The sequence below is a fragment of the Bos indicus x Bos taurus genome, chromosome 7 (genome assembly GCF_003369695.1).
Source record: "Bos indicus x Bos taurus breed Angus x Brahman F1 hybrid chromosome 7, Bos_hybrid_MaternalHap_v2.0, whole genome shotgun sequence".
NCBI lineage: Eukaryota > Metazoa > Chordata > Mammalia > Artiodactyla > Bovidae > Bos > Bos indicus x Bos taurus.
Genome location: NC_040082.1, coordinates 105,264,184 through 105,281,571, shown reverse-complemented (window position 1 = coordinate 105,281,571; position 17,388 = coordinate 105,264,184). Strand labels below are relative to the sequence as shown.

The window sequence follows — 17,388 nt, the reverse complement described above, 5'->3', positions numbered from 1 at the left end:
TGACTGCTGTGTGTTCTCTGTTGTGCCTTCTCCATCAGACTGGGTGTCCCCAAGGGTGAGCCCTGTGCTGTTTTCAGCACCTGATCTCACAGAAGAGGAAACTGAGGCCCCTCAGAGGGGCAGTCGCTGCCCAGAGGCACCCAGCGGTGGCTGACTCGGGACTCGAACCCACATCTTACCTCAGCCCACCGACACCTCCCCGGGTCCTTCTTGTTCTTGTGTCCCACCTATCACCCCCAGGCAGGTGGCCCATGGCTTTATCAGAGGCTGCCAGAGCCTGGGCTCTCAGCTGGATCCAGAGTAGCCTCCCTCTCCACAGGGCCCAGCATCTGCCAAGAGCCTGCCTCCGCACCTGACTCCAGGACTCTGAGCCCAAGGCCTGGAAGGACCTTTCTGATTCTACTTGTCTGAGACCTTCCCCTCCATTCTGCCCCAGAGAGGCCTCTCTAAGCCCAGGATCACAGCAGTCCCCTCCCCATGGAGTGACCTCCAACGAGTCCATTCTTCCCCTTGGCCTGTGGACCCCTGAATGTAAATCCTGGCTCATCCCCCTTCACTCCGTAGCCCCAGACAGATGGTTTCACTTCTCTGTGTCTCCCCATCCTACCCTGGTCAGGTTCTGGTGAAGACTCGTCATTATACTGTCTGTATACAGCAGGTGCTCAATCCACATTCATCAAAAACAGAATGGCCCTCCTCACTCATGTCACTTCCCCCTCTGGACCGTGACTTACAGTCCCGCTGGAGCCTGGCCCCTACAAGGTGCTCTGGCAAAGCGAGCTGGAGGGACGTCCTGACTATCCACTTCCCCTGCGGGCCAGGGCTGGGCCCTGCTCTCTGCAGGGTCCCTTTCTTGGTACCAGGTGTCCTCAGGGAGGTGTGGAGTTCAGGCCTGGGAGACCACTAGGCTAGGATGGGATGGGCTCACCTTGACCCCCACATGCGGTCTGGAATCCCCAGGGCCCTGGTATCCACTTCCCATGTTATGATACGAGTGTCCACCAGCCACACACAACAGGCAGCAAGTGGGCGGGTCCTGCTTTATTTGGAACTGGCAAGGACCCCTCTCCTGGCTGCCCCACACCCACCCGGGGCCTGGAGAGAGCCGAGGGTCGGGGAGGGGCGTACCACGGGAATCAGGGGACCAGAGGAAGCTCCAAGCTCCCCCAGCTCCAATCAGGGAGGAAGCCGACCTGCCCTCCCCTGCCGTCTGGCCCTACTCTCTGCCTGAACAGTCTGGGTGGGGTGCAGTGGTTCGGGCCCCAGTCCACTCAGCCCAACTCAGCTTCGGCTCCTTGAACTCCAAGAGGCGCCACTGTACAGGGCTTCTTGGATGGCGTGGAAGTGGCGGCCACACGATGGCCAAAATTGAGGGGTCCGGTGGCAGGCAGGGCTGTCACCCACAGTCTGAAGGGGCCACGGGTGGCCACCAGTGTGGGGGACTCCGAGCCACCTGGTCTAGGGGGCCGGAGCCAGGCCAGGGAGGCAGGGCGGGTGGGGGTGGGCGTATGGCTTGGGCGATGAGGCCAGGCAGGGCCTGCAGGGAGGTGCCCAACGCATCCAGGCGGCTTTCAAGGGCAGCCAGGCGGGCCTCAAGCTCCTCGTGCTGGGCGTGCAGCTCGGACATGAGGTCGTACATGACATTCTGGGTCTGCCGAACAGAGAGGCGGGAGAGAGAGGAGAAACCAGGTGAGAGAGAGGGAGGGATGGGCACAGAGAGACGGCAGGGCAGCCCGGCTGGGTGGTGACCCACTAACTGGACCTACGTGAGGGACAACTGTAAGTGCACTACCAGCCCAGCCCAAGGTCTCTTGGGTGGACCCCAGGGAGTGGCAGGAGAGCAGGTGAGGCGAGACACAGGTCTTGAATGCCAGGCTCGGGCCCAGCAGTCCAGGGGAAGGTCAAGGGGGGTCCTGGGGCCCAGTGGGTGTGACCAGAGTTGCTCTGAGGGGATGAACTAGCCACATGGTGCATAAAATCAGAGGGTGGTCTTGGGTGATTCTGGACTGACGTTGTTCCAGGCTGGGAACATGGTCGAGGGGGAGGAGGCTAGGTTGTAAACTGTCCCCCGCTTCCCACATTAGACTGGGGAGGGGGGGATGGGGGTCTTGGGGAGAGGTGACCGCACCAAGGATCTGACTCCATCACAGACCAGGGGACACGACCGCCACAACAGCCACTGTTACAGCAAGTGGTGGGGTGTCCCTGCCACCTCGACTGCTTCTCACAACCCAGCAAGCAGGGGTGTCCAGATAGATGAGCCGGGGAGTTGTAGGGGGAGGTGGGACACACATGGACAGCCCTTGGTGCAGATGTCGCTGTAGCCACCAGGTGGCGCTAGACCGTGGTTCCATTCTCAGCCCAGCTCCCTGCAGACTAGACCCTCCTGCCCCGCTACCCACCCGCCCTCCGGGGTTGGTCCGCAGCTCACCACCCATTCTGGGCCTCAGGCTTCTGTCACCCCACCCTCCCTCTCCATGCTCTGGCTCTGTGGGAGGGAGATTGGTCATCCACACCACAGCTCCTTCTTTCCGCACCGTACCCACAGCCTCTCAGCCCTGAATCTTTACCTGGGCCATTCCTTCCACCCTTTCCTGTTACTGGTAAGCAAATCCCATCCCAGGGTGAACAAATGCCTCTGGGGCCCTCCTAGGGCCACAAAGCCTCATCCCAGCCTGCCTCAAGGGACCACACAGTTCCCAAGGCCAGGGAGTAACATCTGGAAGCATCCAGCCCTTGGATTGGAGAAGGAAATGACAACCCATTCAGGTATTCTTGCCTGGAGAATTCTGTGGGCAGAGGAGGCTGGCAGGCTGCAGTCCATGGAGTCACAAAGAGTTGGACACGACTGAGCAACTGAACAAACAGCCGCTGGATGGTTCTTTTTGGCCCTCTCTGAGGTTTAAGTTTTTATTAGAACATATATTTTGTTTTCGTTGGAGAGATACAAATTAAATCAGCAACCTTGGAAAGCATTAAAACTTAATACTGGAAAACATTTTAACCTCGTTAAATTTTTTAAAAAAATTAGAAACCATATCATCCAATCCAGTGAAAGACTTACTTCAAAGAAACCTTCCTTAAATGTATTTTGAGAGGAGCATACTGCTGTAATTACAGGTTTAAATAACTGTTAGCAATTCACATTTTAATCATCTATACTCATGAAGTAAGTGTGATAATGGATAATCCAGACTATAATATACCTGAGTTTTTCAAAGGCATTTAATATATATATTTGGAGCTGTTATCTCATTCGCATCAAATTAATTGGCCAAGGACTTCTACACGCTCTTAGGATTATGCTCTTTCTACTACCAACTGAATTATTTCTTCAGGCTTCTAGAACATTCCCTTCCAAATTAAGTTCATGTAGATTAGTATTAAATTAAATTGCATTCTTTTTTTATTTTGGCCATACTGCATGGCTTGCGTGATCTCAGTTCTCTGACCAGGGATTGAATTTGGGGCTATAGCAGTGAAAGCCTAGAATCCTAACCACTAGGCTACTAGGGAACTCCCTTAAATTGCATTCTCTTGCTAATGATGAAGAGAGTGAGTCCAAAATGTGATGAGTATGACTAGTAAAATAGAAGAGGACTTCACATTTCCTAAGGATAATATTAAATTAGGCTCAGATCTATTAATTGATTAGGAGATGGAGTCAATTAGCAAAGTTCACATGTGAACTATTTGTGAAAGGGCAGACGGGGGCTGGGAAAGTGAAAGTGAAGTCGCTCAGTCGTGTCCGACTCTTTATGACCCCATGGACTGTAGCCTACCAGGCTCCTCCCTCCATGGGATTCTCCAGGCAAGAGTACTGGAGTGGGTTGCCATTTCCTTCTCCAGGGGATCTTCCCGACCCAGGGATCAAACCCGGGTCTCCTGAATTCCAGGCAGACGCTTTAAACTCTGAGCTGCCAGGGAACCCCGGGAGTTGAGAAGACTGTGACAAATATTCTAAGAGCTTGCCCAACTGAATTCCAGGCAGACGCTTTAACCTCTGAGCTGCCAGGGAACCCCGGGAGTTGAGAAGACTGTGACAAATATTCTAAGAGCTTGCCCAACTGAAGTTGAGTCAGTTGACATATCTTTTAATGGATGAACACAAAGCAAGAAATCGGATGGGACCTGACGTTAGAACTAACAAACAGATTCATTTCTAACACAAACTGATCTTACAGAGCTCTGGCAATTAACTTTAATCTCCTCAAAGATATTAATTGCTATACAAATAAGCTTTCTCCTGAGGCTCTGCTCTCTTGCTTATTTAGTCGCCAAGTCATGTCTGACTCTTTGCGACTGCATGGCCTATAGTCCACCAGGCACCTCTGTCCATGGGATTCTCTAGGCAAGAATGCTAGAGTGGGTATCCATTTCCTTCTTTGGGGGATCTTCCCGACCCAGGGATTAAACCTGTATCTTCTACATTGGCAGGTGGATTCTTTTACCACTGAGCCGCTTGGGAAGTCTATAATTAGAATGTATATTCATAGCAAAAGAAATTTGTTTTTCTCTTAAACTTTAGAGCCTGTATGTAGCTGACGTTTCTAAATATGAAAGTACCACTTCACCAATTCAGCCCACTAGTTACATATTCTTATTAGAGTTATTAGTTAAAAGTGTAAAATAGCCGCCAACATTCCAAAGTAAAGATTTTACACACAGATGTAGATCTCTGGCATCTCTCTAACAACTGGAGCCTCTGGTCACAGTGGACCCTTGCAGGCAGGGCTCATGTTCACAGTGGCTGCTCCCTGCCCTGCACCCCTGGCCTGTACCATGAGCACCAGCACTGTTCCTACCTCCCTGGCAGGAGCTGGGCCTGGTTCTTTACTGAACACCCCGCTCCTCCTCCCTGTCCCCCTCCCCCTCCTCCTCCTTTACCAGGCTTCTCCAGTGGCTCGGACAGTAAAGAATCGTCCTGCAATGCAGGAGACCCAGGTTGGATCCCTAGGTTGGGAAGATCCCCTGGAGAAGGGCATGGCAACCCACTCCAGTATTCTTGCCTGGAGAATTCTATGGACAGAGGAGCCTGGCAGGCTACAGTCCATGGGGTCACAGAAGAGTCAGACATGACTGAGCAATTAACATTTCTCCTCCTCCCCTGAAGGCCCAACCAACCCCCTCTGGCCCCCGGAGCTGCCCCACCTTGCCCTGCCCTCCTCACCTTGGCCAGGTCTGCAAGTGTGTTGGTCTGGTCATTCAGCTTCCCTTGCTCAATCTTCACACTCCGGAGCCTGGGGGACAGGTGGGCAGGTGGGGTTGTGCAGAGGCTGCAGCGGGGTCAGGGGTCTCCCATGCAACTCACCCCACCCAGAGTCACCTTGTGGGGTATGCAGTTGGGGGATGAGGGGCAAGCGGAGGTCCCCTTGCAGCCCGTCCCCTCCTGGCATGCAGAGGGCAGCAGGGCCTGGGGGATGGTTCAGCAGACATGCACTAACCCCCAGGGAAGAGACTTACTTCTGCGCTCTGGTGGGACCCAGCGGAGCAGAGAGAAACCACAAGGCAATTTTAATCTCAGCACAGCTGGGCGGCCTGTACCCAGCCCGGCCCACTCCCATGTGCACCACCCCAGGGCCCTTGCTCTTGGAAGAGGTCCAGCCTCTGAGGGGGTGGTACCCGCCCTCAGGGATGCATCGTCTCTCTGCTTCCTCTCTCCAACAGGGCCCTCCCAGCATATGCAGCTGCCTTCAGCCCTGCAGTCACACTGTATGCCAGCCTGTACCAAGCTCCCGGCCCTGGAGATGGCATTTAGTCCAGAAAACTGTGCCCACACATTTCCTGAGGGGGAAACCGAGGCTCAGAGGGGGCAAAGCCGGTGCCTACTAGCCTCCTACCAGGACTTGAAGCTGCACTGCCACTCATCCTCTGGGACCTTGGGCCTAGGGACGGCTCCCTGTGTGGGCATGGGGTTTGTCCTCACCCCTTCTCTCTGCCCCTTCTGCAGCTAAGCCAGCCCAGGGAGACCATTTCAGGCAGGCCCCTGCACATCCAACATGTGACAGATGCTTAGAGAGGACCCCTGGGTCCCACCCATCCTGGGTGTTGTCAGCAACCCGGGGAGGACTCACTTCTCGGTCTGGAGAAGTGGAGGCAGATACAGGCCACCCCAACACTGAAGTCTGGGGGTGCCCTGGAGATGAAACAGAGGCTTGCTAAGGAGCCATGGACATGCCTGCCATGGGGAAGTCATTCTTGGCATCTCTGGAACCTTCCTGTTGCAGGTTGAATGGTGTCCCCACAAAAGACATGCTGAAGTCCTAACCTCCAGCACCTCACAATGTGACTGTTTGGAAATGGAGTCTCTACAGATTTAATCAGGTTAAGATAACTGGTACACTGGTATCCTTATAAAGGGGGGAAATTTGGACACGCACACAGGGAGGGAGAATGATGTGAAGACACAGGGAGAGCATATGAAGACAGAGGATTGGAGAAATGCTTCTACGAGCCAAGGAGCGCTGGGGCTGCCAACAGCTAGGAGAGATGCCCGCGACAGACATTCCCCTAATGTCCTCAGGGGGAGAATGGTCCTGCCAACACCTTGACTGTGGACTTCTGGCCTCCAGAGGTGCGATCACAAATTCTGTTTGAAACCACCCAGCTTGTGGTACTTTGTTAAAGGAGCCCTGGGAAACGTGTACACTATGCTGTATCCCCAGTCTGTCCCCTCTGAGACCACTTCGCTCTTTCCACCAGCTGCTCGTACCACACTCCCGCCGTGGGGGCTCTCCAGCTCAGAAGGCACCATGGCTCCCTCATGCCTGCAGGCGGCACCTCTTGTCTGCTGGGCACTGTGCTCATTCCCACTGCCCACCTTTGTCCAAACTGGGCACACTCCTTGGTGTGCATGCCCACCTCGTGGTTCCTACCCAAACCCCATCCATCTTTCAGGCCCTAGTCCAAATGTTCTTGATTTCATCAGCTGTTCTTATAAGGCCACTATTTGAGGGGGGTGCAGGGGGACCTGAAGGTGAGATAGTCCTGCCCCAGAGCAAAAGAACACAGGTAACTCACAAAGCAGGTGTCTTCTCCACTGACCTATCTGTCCTCAATTTCTACCCTCCAACTTCTCCCAGAGAACTTTCAGGGATATCCCTTAGAGCAAGGTCCAGAGCAGAGACAGGTCTGTGCCCCCCAAGCCTGGCACACCAGCTGGTGGAGGAAATTCTTGTGGGATAACCAAATGAACATATCGAGGGTGTCAACAACAACACCACTTCCCATTTTCAGAAAATACTACGTGGTAGACAGGCGCAGGCAAGTCATCTGGTCACCCCAACTGTGTTTGATCCATACTCCATTCCTGGAGAAGAGGGCTGTCACCACTGTTTCCACTTTACAGATAAGAAAAATGAAGCTTGAGGTAGTATAGTCACTTGCTCGGGCCCCACAGTGAGGTGGCAGAGACCAGACTGGGACCCTGTGGTCAGTAAACAACCTTTGAAGGGTCAGCAAGGAGGGCTGTAGGGTCTTGTGGGCAAACAGGACAAACACCTGGGCACAGTGATGCCAAGTGTGTTTGGCATCACTGAAGTCTGGGGGTGCCCTGGAGAGGAACACCCCCGATTTCTTTCCCTGCTTCGTAGGTGATACTGGAAGCAGAGGTTGGGAGTACCATATGTAACTGAATACTTGCTCTGTGCCATGAACTATGCCAGGCATTTTTGCATATCACTCCATTTAAACCTCCCCACAGTCTTGTGAAGTAGAGATTGTTATCATGAGAAATTAATTCAATTGTAACAATAAATGTAAATGGATTAAACTCCAGCTAAAAAAACAAGGATGGCGCAGTAAACACAATAAATGTTAATGGACTAAAGTCTCTAGTTAAAAGACAAGGGTGATGGGGCTCAAGAAGACTTTTAGGGCAATGACTCTGTTCATTATCTTGAGTGTGGTGATAGTTCCATGGGTGTACACATATATTAATACTGATCACACTGTGCACTCTAAATAGCTGCAGTTGACTGAATGTTGATTACACTTTAATAAAGCTATTCTTTAAAAAGAGGCAAAATGAGTAAACAGGATTTAAAAAATTAAAGTTAGCTAGCTGAGCTTCCTCGCTCACGGCCTGGTCTTCTACGGCCACACTCTGCTACCCCGCGGTGCCCCAGTAGCTGACCACACTAGCCACACCCTGGAATCTCCCCACAGCAAGCTGCCCGACTCTCCTGCTCACACAGGGGTTGGCAGTGTTGCCTCCCATCTCTGTTCCTTATGGCTGGCTTGATCGCATTCCTGCTGCACTAGTTCAGACCCTAACATTGTTTTCCTCACTCTCTGATTCATCAGCCCCTGAGTCTGGTTGAGGAGTTCTTAGGGTAAGAATCCATCTGATTGTCCTAGGGAAGCCCAATTGTGAATGAGGTTTCCCAGAATGTAAGAGCTGGGAATGCATAGGCTCATTTTGAAAAGTGCCTTAAGATGCTTGAAAATTTTAAATCAGGAACTATGTGACTCAACTCTAATTTATTGTTGAGTGCCGGATCCCATAGAATTTGGACCTGTTTAAATTCTAGACTGCACACTGTTCCATACCTCCTATGTGTAGCTAGTGAATATTGAAATGTGACTCGTCTGAATAAAAACAGGTTGTAAGTGTAAAATACCCATCAGACTGCAAAGATTTAGTATCAAAACTTTCTAAAATATTAATGATTTTTATATTAGTCACATATTAGTAAGTGATAATGATTTTTACATATTAGGTTGAATAAATATATTCAAATTAATTTCATTTATTTTTCACCTCTTAAAAATGTGGGTGCTAGACAATTTTAAACTATGAATGTTACTCACATAATATTTCTTGTGGACAGTGACTGGCATATTATGGTTTATAGGCCAAATTCTGGGCAGCTGATTGTTTTAGAAAACAAAGTTTTATCGGAGCATAGTTACACCCATTCACCTTGCTGCCTTCCTGCTACAACAGCAGAGCTGAGTAGTTTCAACAGAGACATTTTGGCTCACCAAGCCTGAAATAATTAATATCTGGTCCTTTACAGAAAAAGTCTGCCAACTCCGGCTGAACACTGGATTCACCTGAGGAACTTAAACTTGAGCTCAGGCTGTATCCCAGACTCTACTGTAACTGGCATTTGGTATGGCCCATGGGATTTTAAAAAGCACTCCCTAGGTGACTCCAATGAGCAGCCAACATGAGAACTACTTGATTAAATAATTCTCAGGAAAAAGGGACAACGGAGGAAATTTAGTAATCTCTGATTACCCCACATCATACAAATCAGGCCACAGATTTAATTCTGAGCTTCCTGGAAGCCAAAGCAAGAAGGGGAAACTGCTTTCGTGTCCAAGGGGAAACACATTTTGGCTATTCCAGAGAATAAAATATGCTTCCTGCCACTTATGTTGGGTGGTCTGCATGATTTATCAGAGGTGACTGTCCTGCAAAAGTGCTGGTCCCACTATCCCACCCAGCACAGAAGCCGTAGGCCCCAACCAACTGACCCCCCCAAACGGGAATGGTCATGATGTATGTAGCCACGACGAGCCGTCTGGCCTCGTCTGCAGCCTCCTCCCCCGAGCCAGGGCTGCCTCTGTGCCAGGTGGACACAGAAACGCGATGGGAAGGTGCTGGACTTACTGATGGATGGCTTGGAGGAACTTACGCTGGTGTTTCCGAACCCGGGCCTGGTCTGGCTTTTTCACCAGCCTGGTGTGTTTGTAGATGAGCCACGTCTCCCTGAGAACATTAGCAGCGGCGTTTTTTACCTGAGGCCAAAGAAAGAACAGATCCTTGCTGCTGCTGCTCAGTCATGTCCAACTCTTTGTGACCCCATAGAGTCTAGCCCGCCAGGCTCCTCTGCCCATGGGATTTTTCAGGCAAGAATATTGGAGTGGGTTGCCATTTCCTCCTCCAGGGGATCTTCCCAACCCAGGGATCAAACCTACATCTACTGCATTGGCAGGTGGATTCTTTACCACTGAGCCACCTGGGAAGCCCCGAGTAGGCACAAAACTATGGAAGGCTCTGGAAACTTCTGGAAACTTCCAGAAACTCCCAGAAACTGGAATGGAAGTGTCCCTCTGGGGTCCTGGGACAGTAAGGCAGGGCCATGTTTACCCAGCCACATCTGTACTCTGTGTGTGTGTGTGTGCATGCATGGGTGCCTAATATCACTCACCACAGGCCAGACCCTTTCTATACGTCTTGCTAATGTTACCTTGGTGAATCTACACATGGTGGAATCTCTCTCACTTTATATGTGAGGAAACAGGCACAGAGAGACCCACCTGCTGAGGTGGGTCTCTTATACAGCTTATAAGTTGCACCTGGCTGCCTGCCTCGCATTGAGTGGCCCATGGCTGGGCTGTGACTGAGCATGGAAGTGGACACCTGTGGCCATAGCCACGACTCTGTGCACAACTCAAAGGTGTTTACATGGCGGTGCAGCTCAGGGCACTCTGGGCATACACAGGCAGCATGGTGTGACCCATGGGCACACATGCGGAAGCAAGGCGGGGAGAGTCAGCCTTGAGGACCAGGAGGTGAAATGGCTGTGATGGGGCTGGTGTCCTTACCCGCTTGGTGAGCTGAGTGTCCATCATGAAGTTGTGCACGTGCTTCTCTGCCTTGGTGAGCTCCAGCTTCCGGGCCACCACAGCCACCACGAGTGCCGTGCAGCCAGCCCCCTGCGTGAAGAAGGTGAGGGGGTGTGTCAGAATCCACCTCATATGGGTCACAAGTAGGACACCCTCCCTCCTCCAGGAAGCCTTCCTGGTTCCCCCCTCACCTTTGCCCTCCAAACCTGCAGGGTTGGCAAATCTCATCTTCTGAGTTCACTGACTCTAAACCCCTCTTGCTTAATACCACCGAATGTCCAGGGAGTCTGTGCCATACATTAGTCCGTTTGATTCCCAACAAGCCCAGGAGGCAGGACCACTCTTAACCCTCTTGGGTAGAGGGGAAAAGTGAGGCTCAAAGATAAGGAAAAGGACAAGAAGCAGGCAGGATCTGCATGTCCATTTGGGGCTGATGCCCATGGAGGTGGGAGGATGGGAAGAGTTTCCATCCAGGCTTTGGGGTCTAATGATGGAGACAGAGACCCAGCTGACATGTTGCTGACCAGTAATGCAGCTAACTGGTAGGGTCAGAAGGGCGGTGAGAAAGAAGATCAGATCAGCTGACCATGGTGGCGCATTTTCAGGACAGCAGAGGCAAAGTTTAGGTCCCAGGATGCAGGGAAGTAAAAGGAGGGGTCGTCTCCCCTGTGATGGGGCTCCCTGCTCTTAGCAACCACACTCCCCAGTATGTCCTGAATGGCAGCCAGTCCCCCAGTGAGGGAAGGAGGCCAGAGAGGACTTGCTTGTCCACTTGGCGGCCACTTGAGAGGCAGAAGGGCAGGAGGGAGGGAGGACCCAAGGAGGAGGGCAAGGCTGCCAGGCAGGAGTAGTGGGGGACAGTGAAAAGTGATGGAGGAGGGAGAGAAAGGGGGCATTCAGCCACTGAGAATGGGGATCCTGGGAACACAGGGCACCTAGCTGTCGTCAGCCCAGGAGTGGCCAGGGAGCAGGTGGCAGGGGCCGGTGAGGGGGGCCGCTGAGGGGCCGGAAGGCGGCTCCCTGGTTGTACCAGGGCTCTCTCTGGCACCTCACGCACCCACTGCTTCCTCCTGTGGGTGCTGCATACAGGATGGAAGGAAGCCAGAGACCCAACCCAGCCCCTGGGGACCAGGGGAGTGCCTAGTTTTTCTTACAGATAGAAGCAAACATTTATGGGGAAGGGTGGGCACAAAGCCACCCCTTGAGGAGATCCCATCATGCATTTCTGGCCAGGATATGGGTCTTGGGAGGACTCAGGAGTCTGTGTTCAAGAAAAGCCCTGTCTAAAACATTCTCTGACATAAATCATACCAGTGTTTTCTTAGGTCAGTCTTCCAAAGCAATAGAAATAAAAATAAACAAATGGGAACTAGTCAAACTTACGAGCTTTTGTACAGCAAAGGAAACCACAAAAAAAAAAGAAAAAAGACAACCTACAGAATGGGAGAAAATATTTGCAAATGATGTAACAGACAAGGGTTTAATTTCCAAAATACACTGACAGCTCATACAACTCAACAACAAAAAACAAACAGCCCAGTTGAAAAATGAGCAGAACACATTAATAGATATTTCTCCAAAGAAGACGTACAGATGGCCAATAGGCATATGAAAAGATGCTCAACATCAGCAACTGTGACAGAAATGCAAATCAAAACTATAATGAGGTACCTCCTCACACCTGTCAGAATGACCACCATTAAAAAGTCCACAAACAACAAATACTGGAAAGGCTGTGGAGAAAAGGAAACCCTTCCGCACTGTTGATGGGAATGGACATTGGTTCAGTCACTGCGGTAAACAGTGTGGAGGTTCCTCAGAAAACGAAAAATGGAATTACCATACCATCCAGCAATCCCACTGCTGGGCACATACCCAGACAAAACTACAATTCACAAAGGTACATGCACCCCTATATCCAAAGCAGCACTATGCACAATAGCTAAGAAATGGAAACAGTCTAAATATCCCCTGACAGATGACTGGATAGAGACGTGGTACGTATATACCATGGACTACTACTCAGCTACAAAAAAAGAATCAAATAATGCCTCTTGCAGCAACATGGGGGAAACTAGACATTATCATACTAAGTGAAGTAACTAAAAATGAGAAAGACAAATACCGTATGGCATCATTTATACGTGGAATCTAAAACGTGGCACAAATGACCCTATCTGCAGATCAGAAACAAACTCACAGACGCAGAGAACAAACCTGTGGTTGTCAGCAGGGAGAGGGAGGTGGAAGCGAGGGGGTGGAAGTGCAGGATTAGCAGATACAAACTGTTACATACAGAATGGATAAACAAGGCCCTACTGATACAGCACAGGAGACTATACTCAGTATCCTGTGATAAACCATAATGGAAAAGAATACTCAATAAAAAGACTGTTTTCTGTGTGTAACTGGGTCATTAGCTATAAGCAGAGATTGGCAAAACATTGTAAGTAAACTATACTTCAATAAAAATTTAAAAACAGAAATTCCTGTCAACTGGGGTCAAGAACATATTGGGACCCTCCATGTGGAATACTATGCAGCCAGGAAGAAGACGGGCTGCTGGCCAGTGTGCCACACAATAACACAGACGCCACATCCAGCAAAAGGCTCTGAGTTTAGAGGAGGCCATGCTGGGATGCACTGAAGTTCAAGGATGAGCAAATGTGTGTTTTATAACATTTTGGAAGTGGGTGGGCCATGGAACAGTGACAGGGAGGGGACACACTTGGACAAGGATGGAAGAGGAGACAATAAAAGGAGAATAAGAAGCAGAAAGGCTTGAAAGACCAAGGTGTGGCTTCATGTGATACCTGGCTACGTGGTAACAGAAAAGTAAGAAGCATCCCTGGGTATAAACACTCCTGCATTTGCTGGAGGCGAGGGCCAGGAGTGAGCTGCAGGCTAAATACCAAACTAAGTTTCTGGAAGGAGGCTCATTCCAGTGCAGAGAACACGGCTTTTCTATTTCACTGCAGGGTTTCTGGGTTTAAAGTCATCTTATCTGAATACTTCGGGTTTTTTATCTGTAAAGTTCATCTGAGGACTTCCCTGGTGGCTCAGTAGTTAAGAACTCGCCTGCCAATGCAGGAGATGCGGGTTTGATCCCTGCATCAGGAAGATCCCCTGGAGAAGGGAATGGCTACCCACTCCAGTATTCTTGTCTGGAGAACTCTATGGACAGAGGAGCCTGGTGGGCTATAGTCCATGGGGTCGCAGAGTTGGACATGACTGAGAGACTGACATGCTCACAGTTCTTCATAGCAGAGGTTGGTGGGGGGGTTGCAGATAAGGCTCAAGAGTGTGTGCAGGGCCTGCATCCCTTTAACCTGGCCTCAGGTGATCTCTGGATGAGCTTCTGTGATTCCCATGGTTATCAAACTGACCTCTCTGGAATGAAGACCGCTTTACCAAGTATTTCGTCGTCTTCCATTGGCTGGAGGCTTTAGTTCCATAGCAGAGCTCAAAGATAATATTTGTGTCCCTGAGGCAGAACCGGGGCCCTGCCCCCAGGCTGCGCTGCGGGTTCCCCGGCTGCTCCTCTCCTGTCTCTGTATCCCCTCCCCTGATCAGCAATTCTCTGCAAGGTTTCTGTGCCCACAGGGTCCTGCTCAATTTCAATTTGCGAAAAAATTAACACAAACAAGCCAAAGGAAGTCAACCTAATTCCCCCCATGATCCTCCCCAGGCCACTTATTTCCCTTTGTACAGAAATGTATCTGTCCCTACGAAAGTCCCTCATCATCCCCACCATGGTTTTCTTTCCTCCCGCAGAAGGAGGGGCTGTGTTTCCATTGGGTCCACTCGGCCCCCTTCACTGAACGTTGACTGTCTCACGTTCTCACCATCTCCCCAGGCCCGTGGCTCTCTCCCCTCTTTGCCCTTTGTCTTTCTTTTTGGACACGAGCTGGGGGTACACATCCTTCTCTGGCCCCCACTGGGTCCTTGCTTCTATAGGCTAAGCTGACCCAGCCCTCTCTTAGTTAAAAGGCATTATGCATGTTTCCTTATGTTATTTTACAATCTACTCCAGCACCCCACCTCCAGCAAATTAAATTTGTTGTTGTTGTTTAGGTGCTAAGTTGTGTCCGACTCTTTGCAACCCCATGGACTGTAGCCCACCAGGCTCCTCTGTCCATAGAATTCTCCAGGCAAGAATACTGGAGTGGGCAGTCATTCCCTTCTCCAAGGGACCTTCCTGATCCAGAGATCGAACCTGGGTCTTCTGCATTGTAGGCAGATTCTTTATCGCCTGAACCACCAGGGAAAACTCCACCCTGGAGCCACTGCTATGAAACCCTTCACCAAATCCTCCCGGGCTGGGACACAGTTTTGAGGGGCACAAGCCTGCTGTGTCCCCTTCTGTCTAGCAAAGCAATAAAGCTATTCTTTTATATTTCACCCCAAACTCTATCTCCAAGATTTGACTTGAAATCAGTACACAGAGGCCAAGTTTCTGGCATCAAAATGAAGGTGTTAACTAGGGCCTAGGGATAGGCGTTCCCTGCTGCTGCTGCTTCTGCGGCTAAGTCGCTTCAGTCGTGTCCGACTCTGTGCGACCCCAGAGACGGCAGCCCACCAGGCTCCCCCATCCCTGGGATTCTCCAGGCAAGAACACTGGAGTGGGTTGCCATTTCCTCCTCCAATGCATGAAAGTGAAAAGTGAAAGTGAAGTCGCTTAGTCGTGTCCGACTCTTAGCGACCCCATGGACTCCAGCCCACCAGGCTCCTCCGTCCATGGGATTTTCCAGGCAAGAGTACTGGAGTGGGGTGCCATTGCCTTCTCCAACCTCAGGGGAATTCCCTGGTGGTCGAGTGGTCGTGAAGTGAAAACATCACACTTTCACTGCCGAAAGTGTGGGTTCCATCTTCAGTCAGGGAGCTAGGATCCCATAAGTCATGAAAGTGAAGTCGCTCAGTCGTGTCCAACTCTTGGCGACCCCATGGACTCCAGCCCACCAGGCTCCTCCGTCCATGGGATTTTCCAGGCGAGAGTATTGGAGTGGGGTGCCATTGCCTTCTCCAGGGCCTTCCCTACCATACGTCAAACAAGTAATAATTCAAAACATGGAAAAGCACTTATGGAGATCAAAGAAGCTTGGAGAGAAAGAAGGTCCCAGAAGGAAGGGATGGGCAGGGAACCTAATGATCAAATCATGGTAAAGATAAGGCTGCTGCTGCAGACTGACTTAGGAAGACTTTAGGGAAGACGGGGTGCCGCCTGGGCCCACAGAGTCACATGAGATAAACTTCACACCCAAGGAGCTCAGTGGGATGCTCAGCACACCCTGAGAGTTAGGCAAGGATGGGGAACTGGGTTGTGATGGCAGGGGTCGGGGGTATTGACTGGGTATCTGAGGCATTCATGGCTTTAGGCATCTCACAAAAATGAAGGGACTGAGTCCCTGCAAGAAGCAGGAGTGGGCACTGGTTACAGCCAGGGAAACCAAGGCACAGAAGCATCAAGCCCCTTGCCCTGGATCCAAGGGCCGTGAGTTACGTGGGCTGTGGGGCATGAAGGGGCAATGGTTACTCTTGGTTCAGAGTGGACTGCAACATCTGGCCTGGTGGGCACAGGAGAAGCTGTATGACTCAGGCTGGAAGAACCCAAGAAGAGATGTCCCCTGGAAGCCTAAAGGGGTGGGTTTCATGCCGCATCAGAGGGAAGGGGGCAATGGAGGGCTGACACAGGGAGGAACTCTGAGCAGGCCCAGCTCGAAATGGGGTGAGCTCCCATCAGTGGGGATATGCAGGGGCCCTCGACCTTACCATGATGCCGGTGAGCAGGCACACGCCCTTCCCGCAATAGGTGTGGGGCACCATGTCACCGTAGCCGATGGAGAGAAAGGTGATGGAGATGAGCCACATGGCCCCCAGGAAGTTGCTGGTCACCTCCTGCTTGTCGTGGTACCTGAAGGGGAGCCAGGGAGGGCCTAGTCAGTCCACAGTGGTCTCTCTGCCATCATCACACCCCCAGGGGCAGTGCCAGGAAGGCAGGGCCCTGGGTCCATCTGACTGCATGGGGGGGCCTTGACCTCAGGAAGCTGACCACTCTGGAGGCTCAAAGTATCCAAAGTGTTGCTGTAGGGCAGTGTGGGGCAATGGTTAGTGCCCAAGACAGCCCCCATGGTCCTCCTGAGGACACCCCAGGGCAGAGGGCACCCATACCCTCCTCCCCAGCATCCCTTACAACACCCTCCTTTCACCTGACCACCAAGCTGCTCGTTATGGGGCAGTAAGGGGTTCAGGTGAGGGAGTGTCCACATGTGTCCACGCATAAGCACACGATCCCCCTCCCAAAGACAGACACACAGACAGATGCAAACACAGGTGGCCATGGGCACCAGAAGCAGCAGGAAGTAGAGGCGAGGATTCAGGTCAGACACCAGGAAGAACTTCCCCAATCAGCAAGGCCCTGAGAGGGGAGGAGGACTCCACGGGGAGACAGAAGCCTGCAGGAGCAAGCCCTGGGGATGGGAGTCCTAGGACAGTCAACATGTGGAAGGCAACTGTTCCAGCTTCAGGCCTGAGAATCTTCCCGTGTTAGGAGGGAAAGGCAGCAGCATGTTTAGCTCTGGGCAGAGACCTGGGACTCAACTTTTGCTATTCAAGAGGACAGATTCCAAGGCCTTGCAAAGGGACATGATTTTGTCCCAGTCAAAGCCAAGCCCGAGACTCTGTCTGCACAGGCTATGAACTGATTGTATCTATGGTCAGCCCCAGGCTGACCATAGAGGCTGAGGGACTGTGCTCTGGATCTGGAGGTGGTTCAAAGCTTTGCTCCAGCCCAGTCCCCTGCTTGTAAAACCC

General features: G+C 51.5%; 1 protein-coding gene across 6 annotated transcripts in view; it reads right to left on the bottom strand.

The window, feature by feature from the left end:
- Window positions 1–1,023: 1,023 nt before the first annotated feature.
- Window positions 1,024–17,388, bottom strand: part of KCNN1 (potassium calcium-activated channel subfamily N member 1) — a 42,072-nt gene continuing 25,707 nt past the window's right edge. For 3 of the 6 annotated variants that reach the window (XM_027548238.1, XM_027548239.1, XM_027548236.1), the window contains exons 5-10: window positions 16,348–16,489; window positions 10,558–10,668; window positions 9,620–9,747; window positions 5,464–5,472; window positions 5,171–5,240; window positions 1,024–1,651 (exon numbers count right to left, since the gene is read on the bottom strand). In XM_027548238.1, coding sequence (XP_027404039.1) covers window positions 1,397–1,651; window positions 5,171–5,240; window positions 5,464–5,472; window positions 9,620–9,747; window positions 10,558–10,668; window positions 16,348–16,489 — 715 coding nt within the window. In that variant the 3' untranslated portion in view covers window positions 1,024–1,396. The remainder of the gene's footprint in view (window positions 1,652–5,170; window positions 5,241–5,463; window positions 5,473–9,619; window positions 9,748–10,557; window positions 10,669–16,347; window positions 16,490–17,388) is intronic. The other 3 variants (XR_003512002.1, XM_027548237.1, XR_003512003.1) reach the window with 3 other exon arrangements.